Here is an 8,877-nt window from a genome sequence, read left to right as displayed (position 1 = left end):
TTATGGTCCGTGTAGTATTTGTCTCGTTTGTGTCCTTGATGGCGTCAACAGAACCGTCTCTCTCTGAACAGGAAGTTGTGTCTCACTGTAAGAAACTGACGAAGAAGAACAAGGAGCAGCTGTCGGACATGATGGACGTGGAGAGAAGTAAAGGGCTGAAGGCTCTGAGCCGAGGGAGGAGGGAGAGACTGGAGGCCTACCAACACCTGTTCTACCTGCTGCAGGTGAATCTGCCTTCTGAAGAACAGACTGTGTGGAACCCCCCCCCCCCCTTCACCACATCAACAGTAAAACACTATTGTTTCTGTGGTGTGTGTGTGTGTGTGTTGTGTGTGTGTGTGTGTGTGTGTGTGTGTGTGTGTGTGTGTCAGACCCAGCCTCTGTACCTGGCTCAGCTGATCTTCTTGATGCCTCAGAGTCGCTCCACCTCCTTCATGGAGATGTTGGTGTTTAGTTTGTTTAACTACGGCTCCGACCGCAGGGAGGCCTTCCTGCTGCTGCAGCTGTTCACTGAGGCTCTGAGATACGAGATCAGGTAACTGATACACACTGTAATACACACTGTAATACACACTGTTATACACACTGTTATACACACTGTAATACACACTGTAATACACACTGTAATACACACTGTTATATACACAGTAATACACACTGTTATACACACTGTAATACACACTGTTATACACACTGTTATACACACTGTTATACACACTGATACATTGAAATAAAGTGTAAATTAATAAAAAAATCCTGACCTGAGACACATCAGAGGACAGAACAGTCCAGATTAGACTAATGATCAGTAACGTGTGTGTGTGTGTGCATGCGTGCGTGCGTGTGTGTGTCAGGCTGAAGGTGGAGCAGCCTCAGGATGTGGTCACAGGTAACCCCACCGTCATCAAGATGTTGGTGAACTTCTACCGTCACGCTCGCGGTCACAACGCCCTGCGCGAGGCCTTGGGTCCGGCGCTGCAGGACGTGCTGCAGGACCGGACCCTCAGCATCAGGACAGACCCGGTGGAAGTCTACAAGACCTGGATCAACCAGACCGAGACCCAGACCGGACACAAGAGGTCTGAACAGAGAAGACCGCTTAAACAGACTCATCTGAACACCTGTAGATCTCTGAGTGTCTCACCTGTCCGTCTCACCTGTCTGTCCCTGCAGCTCCCTGCCCTACGAGGTCTCTGCTAAAGACGCTCTGTCTCACCCTGAAGTTCAGAGACGCATCGACATCGCCATCATCAACCTGAAGAACCTGACGGACAGAGTCCTCAAAGCCATCACCTCCAACCTCCACAAACTGCCGTAAGCCTTCACCTGTCCACCTCTCTACCTCTCCACCTGTCCACCTCTCTACCTCTCCACCTGTCCACCTGTTCACCTGTCCACCTCTCTACCTGTCCACCTGTCCACCTGTTCACCTCTCCACCTGTCCACCTCTCCACCTGTCCACCTGTTCACCTCTCCACCTCTCCACCTGTCCACCTGAGCTTAGAGGTTCATGATGAGTCTTGTTTTGCAGGTATGGTTTACGTTACACGGCGAAGGTCCTCAGAGACGCCCTGAAGACAAAGTTTCCTGAAGCCAGCGACGACGAGCTCTACAAGGTAAACTCCAGGACGTAGACAGAGCCCAGTGCTCACTGGTTTGCTCCCAGTAACCGAAGTGCACTTCTCCTTCACAATAAAAGCCTGAAGGTTCTGGTCTAATGCGTAGATTTGTCACAGACAGAAACACAGCGACTGTTCAGGATTAAAGTGGATTGACTCGTTCCTCCACAGAAGCTCTGAACAGCTGTTTGTTACCTTCAGGGTTTAACAAACAAACAATCATCAGAATCCTGTTACTGTCACCTGGATCTGAACCGGATCATTTCTGATGAATTAGAAGTTTTCCCCTGAAGTTTGGAGTCTGCTGTTTGACTGTGGCCTTCGTCGAGTCTCTGAGTGTCTCTCTAGTTTCCTGTAAAATGATTCTACTTTTGAAAGTGACACTGAAATTTGCTGAAACATCAGATATTCTGGACGTGAACTTCAACACAGCGTCAACAGGACGCAGGAGAACACGTCTTCTGATTAAAAACTCACCTGTCCTCCCCTCTGCTCCTCTCCTACAGATTGTAGGTAACCTGGTCTACTATCGTTACATGAACCCGGCCGTCGTGGCTCCGGACGGTTTCGATGTGGTGGACCGCTCGGCCGGCTCCGCCCTGCAGCCAGAGCAGCGTCACATCCTGGGCTCCATCGCCCGCATGCTGCAGCACGCCGCCGCCAACAAACACTTCCACGGAGACGGATACCACGTCAGAGCTCTGAACCAGTACATCAGCCAGACTCACACCAGGTTCAGGTCAGAACTGGATTCATTTATTTACACTGTGGAAAAACATGATCAGAATACAGAAGGTTCCTGACGTCAAACAGGAAGTAGCTGCTTCTAGAACTGTAAGGATTAATCGATTAGGTGATTGATAAGATAAATCATTAATCGTTTTAGTCATTTTTAAGCAATAAGATCAAACATTTGATGCTTGCAGCTGCTCAGATTCAGATTCAGACTCGATGTTCACTGTTTTCTCACGAGGACAAAACAACCAATCAGCAGTTAAAGCTCGAGCGGCTCCATCAACTGCGGTGAGTCGTGACTGTAAACTGTGATGTCACCGATCGCCCGTCCATGTGGCAGCGTCAGGTTTAAAAATCAAGACAAACTAATTAATCTCTGAGACCAAACCACCGGCGAGTTTAAACGTCCTGGAGTCACGAGTGAAGACCTCAGTGACGTCCAGCAGGTGCNTAAGATCAAACATTTGATGCTTGCAGCTGCTCAGATTCAGGACTCGATGTTCACTGTTTTCTCATGAGGACAAAACAACCAATCAGCAGTTAAAGTTCGAGCGGCTCCATCAGCTGCGGTGAGTCGTGACTTTAAACTGTGATGTCACCAATCGCCCGTCCATGTGGCAGCGTCAGGTTTAAAAATCAAGACAAACTAATTAATCTCTGAGACCAAACCACCGGCGTCCTGGAGTCACGAGTGAAGACCTCAGGAGGTGTCTCCTGATGGTTCTTTGTTTTTTCAGGTTACAAACACATTAAAGTCATAAACATCTGCACATCCGACAAACAGAGGAAACATAAGTAAAAGCTAAATAGATAAAATAAAATAAGAAGATAACGTGCACACTCTTCAGTGTGTGGTGTGTGCCAAGTTACACTTCATGTTCGTCATCGAGCAGAGACCGTTGTATGGTTGGAAAAGGGATGCGATACGTGAACATCAGGTGTCTTTGCTCAGAGGAAGCCATCCTCTCCAGTTCATCTCTCCATTCATTAAAACTGATTCGCTCTTTTGATTTCCAAAGCCGTAACACTATTCTGCTTCCTGTTCTCGAGGCCAGTTTCACCCAACAACACACTACAAATTTCCATCGGTAAAATATCCAATAAACATAATGCTGAGTTTGTGTCAGTGATTTAATGATCAGAGAACGTTCTCTGTCACGGTTCTTTGTGTCCAACAGGAAGTTCCTGTTGAGCGTGTGTGATGTTCCTGAACCGGAGGACAGGTTCAGTATGGATGAATACTCAGAGCTGCTCATCGTCAACAAACCCGTCATCTACATCTCTGTCAGCGAGCTGCTCAACACGCACAAGGTCAGAAAACACAACACCTAAACCTGGATCTGGACCTGGTTCTGGACCTGGTTCTGGACCTGGATTCACTGTCTGTCTGTGTCTCTGTGTGTTCAGCTGCTGCTGGAGCATCAGGAGGTTTTGTGTCCGGACTCTGCCAACCCGCTCAGACTGCTGCTGAAGGACCTGGGATCAGTTCCCACCCTGCAGGAACTCATCGGTACGACAACTACTGCTTTATTACTAACACTGCTGCTGCCCTCACGGTGCGTTCACAGACAGTTCTCACCTGATGCCACTTTTGACACTGTTGACACAGAGACCAGACCAGACTCGGCTAGACTGAGCAGACTTTGGACCCGGGTTGAATCAGGTCCCAGTGTCAGCATTAGAAAAACAAAGAGACAGGTCATGAAGCAGCTGCAGTCAGTCAGAGCGCCACCATGAGGCAGCGAGGAGAAAAGCTCTCCACAAACCTCCACCTGGAGTCTGACGGTGTGTTTCTGTTGACGGGTGGAGGCTGAGCCATCGGGGTCTGAATGAGTCCTGGTCTATGTGTGTGTTCTGCAGGAGAGTCTTCATCATCGTCATCCTCAGCAGATCCAGGATCAGAGTCTCAGAGCTGTAAGATGGAGGTTTCTCTGACTCTCACCAGCAAGTTCGACATCTTCAGCGAGACCGATGACAAACCAGACGCCAGAGGACTGCTGCTCAGGTAAAGTAGCATGTTAGCCCGTTAGCTTCACCTGCTCAGGTAAATTCACTCTGTCATTCGTCCTTTTATTCAAACTAAACATGTTTACTTTTTAATTTTTTTTTCTCTTCAGCACGAAGCAGCTGATCATCGACGTCATCAGGACTCAACCAGGTGACTCTCTGAGGGACATCCTGAGGACATCCCCCTCACATGACCAGGTCTCTCTCACACACACACACACACACACACACACACACTGAGCTGAACTGAAACCAGTCTCTCTGAACTCTGAGTCAGTCCAGGTGTCTGGTCCTCACAGAGACGGAGCGCACACAGGTGATACAGGTACACCTGTCTTTAACCTCAGCTCCTCCGTCATCTCTTCTTCTTCTGCTCTGTTCACACAGGAAGTGTGTCACGATTGGCTGATGCAGCGGCGTGCTCGGCAGGACGCTCTGACACCTGAGAAGATGAAGAGGAACCAGTCGCTGGTTGCCAACAGCAACCTGAGTTTGGAGGAGAAGAAGAGGAAGATCCTGAGGTGTCTTCGTCGTCTGGAGGGACTCGGAGTCCTGAGGTCACCTCAGACCGAAAACCAGATCCTGCAGATGATCGCCAAGGTGACACAACACACACGTAAAGCATTCACAACGACGGGTTTGAACTAACACACACACACACACACACACACACACACACTTCTGTCAGCTGATTCTTTCAAAACCTACATATCTATATCATTGTATTGATCCAGATCCACTTCCTCACTTGTTCTTGAGCTTTTAACTGTATCTCCCCCCCCCCAGGACATCCGTCAGCAGCGTCTGCACCGTCAGCGTCGGGGGGCGGAGCTTGTAAAGCTTCGTCAGACCCTCAGCAGTCTGCAGGTAAAGAGCAGCTTCCACAGTGAACAGGTGGACTTCTACAGACATTACATCACTTCCTGTCTGGACAACCTGACTGCCAACAGGTACAGGTGGAACATCCCACTCTCACTGGCTGTTTGACTTCACAGGAGATTGAAACACCGACTCACTGTGATTGGTTGTGTGTTGCAGTAAATCGACCAATAAGAAGGCAGCAGAGAGCAAAGGAAAGAAGAAGCTTCCTGCTCTGAGTTACAGCGCTGCCCGGCTGCAGGAGAAAGGAGTTCTGTTAGAGATCGAAGACCTGCCCCCGACACAGTGAGAACACACACACACACACACACACACACACACACACACACACACACACACACACACACGCACTGAGACAGAATGTTGTTTATGGTGTTATAACATGTGACAACGTCTCAGCACGATGTAACACCACAAACACCATCAACAACAAAAGGTTCAACATCCGGTCACCACCTGCAAGATGCTTCATATAAAACGTGTAACAGCACATACGTCGATATTATAAACAAATACTGCATTATTTAACGTCACACATTTTAACATTAGAAACCAACGTAAGTAACGCTAAACGTTTTACTGTTCCAGGTTTAAGAACGTGGTGTTTGACATTGTTCCTGGACCCGAGAGAGGAAGCTTCAAAGTTAAAACTCGATTCCTTGGTGTCGAGATGGAAGAGTTCCTGCTCAAATACCAGGTACAACCCGGGATAAATACTGAGCCAAACCAGGCCATAGACCGAGTCAACTAGCACTATTTGTAATCAGTTTAACCCAGTGTTCTGTTGCTATGGTTACCTGCTGCTTGATACTGGGGTTAAATTTTGGACCTGAACTCTGTTTGATTTATGTTGTGCCTTATATGTGTTTTAACGTGTGTGTGTGTGTGTGTGTTGCAGGACCTGCTGCAGCTGCAGTATGAGGGCGTGGCCGTGATGAAGATGTTCGATAAAGCGAAGATCAACGTCAACCTGCTCATCTTCCTGCTCAACAAGAAGTTCTTCAAGAAATGAACCGAGTGACACTCTCACCGTGTATTTCTATCTTTGTCTGTCTCACTACATCATTTTTATATGTCACTATATACAACAGACTGAGGCGTCCATCTCTACACTCCTATCTCTGTTTATAATCAGATAATCTTTATAATTTTTCCCATGAATGTTAGTCACATTTTTACAATCAGAGATCGATACGGATCAATAATCATGAGTCAGTCGTGAATCTCACTGTAGAGTGAAGCATCTTCCTCACACACTTATTGCTGAAACTCACTTTTAGCACTTTATTGACCTACTTTATATCTCACTAGAATTTAAACAGAGTGGGATGTCCTGTTCACACTCCTATCTCTGTCTTGATGTCTCACTACATGATCTGTTTCTATATCAGACGATAAACAGACTGTGTCTCTGCCACTAACTTCCCATCATGTGTCCTTCACTCCCCTTTTTATATCTCACTGGAACTTTGACAGAGTGGGACATCTCAGTTTTTTTGTCTCAGCTCAGAGTCATCCTATATCAAACTTACAACAACTTGTTTTTATTTTTTACAACTAAAATCTCTGTTTTAACATCTCATTACAATGTTTTTGTATCCTACATAAAGTGCAGAGTGGAGCATCTTTCCTCACTCCTGTCTCACTCTAGAATCTAAATAGATCTTTATCAGTCCTATCTCTGCGCCTAACTCTAAAACTGGAGCACTAAAAAATGTAAAGAGTGGGACATCGTTCATATCTATATGATAATGATGATAATGTCTGAAGTCAGTTTTATTTTGAAGGTCCTTTGAGGCCACTGAACTGATCAGTATTGATCAGGTGGATATCATTTATCAGTCTGGATCTGTTTGTACTTTCACCTCAAAGTTTAACTTCATCCCAGAAAATTAACCAGAATGCAATGTGAGCTGGTCTGATACCCACTGATCAATAACAGCTGGCTGATCAATAACTGTAAATATTTGCTGTCTGTTTCTGTTTTCTCTCTTTTCTTTTTTTCTCCTGGTAAAATCTGTTTTTACTTCAATAAATATCTGAAAGTTTTCAAACGTTGTTTCCGAATTTCAGTGTGAAGTGTTGACAGCTCATTGGTTGGTTGGTTGATTGATGAGTTGGTTGGTTGAGTAGTTGATTGGTTGGTTAATTAATTAGTTGATTGATTGGTTGCTTGTTTGGTTGATTGGTTGGTTGTTTGGTTGATTAGTTGGTTGGTTGGTTGGTTGGTTAGTTGGTTGTTTGGTTGATTAGTTGGTTGGTTAGTTGGTTGGTTGGTTGGTTGTCTAGTTGATTGATTGGTTGGTTGGTTGGTTGGTTGGTTGGTTGGTTGAGTAGTTGATTGGTTAGTTGGTTGATTGGTTGGTTGGTTGGTTGGTTGTCTAGTTGATTGGTTGGTTGGTTGAGATCTCCACGATCTGTAAAGACTTTATGATTCACTTTATAAAACTGACTTGTTAAATATTGTTTGATGAATCAATGAGTTTCTTGATTAATTGATTTATTGATTGGTCTGTAAAAGTCAGAAACAGAAGTCCATCTCAGCATGACATCATCAAATGTGTATGAATGGATGGATTTAGAAGAACTGACCCCTTCAGTGTGAATGAGACGTGATCTGGACCACAGGTGGTTTAAAGGTGTTTGTTTGATCAGAGCTGAAGGTCGCTGAGATGTTAATGTGTTTGAACCAGATAAGAAGCAGTTTATGACGTCTCATATCAGAGCTCATCAGTGGGTCGTCTCTGAGCTGTAAAACAAACGTCACGTTGTACATTTATATTCACAAGTGATTTTTACCAAATCATTCACTGGTTCTTTCCAGTTTCTTCTGAAGTTATATTCTGCTCTCCACGGTCACACTAACAGATTATCAATCCTGCATAAAGTCATTTTCCTCTGATATCCAACACGTTCTAACAAATTATGTTGTATAAAAGCAGCTGAAGCTAATGCTAACCCTGTACTGTAAAATCAATAAATCAGACCACCCCCCCCAACCCTGGTGGAAGTTACAGGTGTTGAACATGAAATGTTTTTATTCCACAGTTTGAGTTACAATCAAAGTGAAGGAAGAAAAATAGATCACAGATTCATTAGAGACGTTTCTATCAGCTGACAGGCTTACAAAAATATTTCAGTTTAAACTTCAAGTATCTACCAACAACAACAACAAGGTCCAGTTGCAACCAGTCTGGACCACTTTAAACCAGTCTGGACAAGTCTAAACCAGTCTGAGCCTGAGTCTCATCCAGTTTAAACCAGATTAAACCAGTCTGATCTAGTTCACACCAGTCTAAAACACTCTGTGCCAGTCTTATTCAGTCTAAACAAGTCTCCAGTTAAGTCTGACCCAGTTCAGGTCCAGTTTAAACCAGTTTGAGCCTAATTAAACAGGTCTGATCCAGTTTAAAACAGATTAAACCAGTCTGAGCCAAAGTGTGATCCAGTTTAAACCAGATTAAACCAGTCTGATCTAGTTCACACCAGTCTAAAACACTCTGTGCCAGTCTTATTCAGTCTAAACAAGTCTCCAGTTAAGTCTGACCCAGTTCTGGTCCAGTTTAAACCAGTTTGAGTCTGATTAAACCAGTCTGATCCAGTTTAAGACAGGTTAAACCAGTCTGATCCACATTAA

General features: G+C 45.2%; 1 protein-coding gene across 1 annotated transcript in view; it reads left to right on the top strand.

Annotated features, from left to right (window-relative positions):
• Positions 1–7,256, top strand: part of LOC111234089 (ras GTPase-activating-like protein IQGAP3) — a 15,191-nt gene extending 7,935 nt beyond the window's left edge. Inside the window, exons 24-38 of the mRNA XM_022762005.1 lie at positions 72–224; positions 372–535; positions 855–1,079; positions 1,174–1,314; positions 1,532–1,616; positions 2,126–2,358; positions 3,533–3,665; positions 3,762–3,864; positions 4,215–4,359; positions 4,472–4,559; positions 4,749–4,961; positions 5,148–5,311; positions 5,400–5,525; positions 5,829–5,937; positions 6,139–7,256. Coding sequence (XP_022617726.1) covers positions 72–224; positions 372–535; positions 855–1,079; positions 1,174–1,314; positions 1,532–1,616; positions 2,126–2,358; positions 3,533–3,665; positions 3,762–3,864; positions 4,215–4,359; positions 4,472–4,559; positions 4,749–4,961; positions 5,148–5,311; positions 5,400–5,525; positions 5,829–5,937; positions 6,139–6,252 — 2,196 coding nt within the window. The 3' untranslated portion in view covers positions 6,253–7,256. The remainder of the gene's footprint in view (positions 1–71; positions 225–371; positions 536–854; positions 1,080–1,173; positions 1,315–1,531; positions 1,617–2,125; positions 2,359–3,532; positions 3,666–3,761; positions 3,865–4,214; positions 4,360–4,471; positions 4,560–4,748; positions 4,962–5,147; positions 5,312–5,399; positions 5,526–5,828; positions 5,938–6,138) is intronic.
• The last annotated feature ends 1,621 nt before the right edge of the window (positions 7,257–8,877 follow it).

The sequence above is a fragment of the Seriola dumerili genome, unplaced genomic scaffold (assembly GCF_002260705.1).
Source record: "Seriola dumerili isolate Sdu_G_001 unplaced genomic scaffold, Sdu_1.0 BDQW01000435.1, whole genome shotgun sequence".
In the NCBI taxonomy this organism is placed as follows: domain Eukaryota; kingdom Metazoa; phylum Chordata; class Actinopteri; order Carangiformes; family Carangidae; genus Seriola; species Seriola dumerili.
The sequence above is the reverse complement of the archived record's forward strand: the minus strand, read 5'-3'. Positions and strand labels throughout refer to the sequence as shown.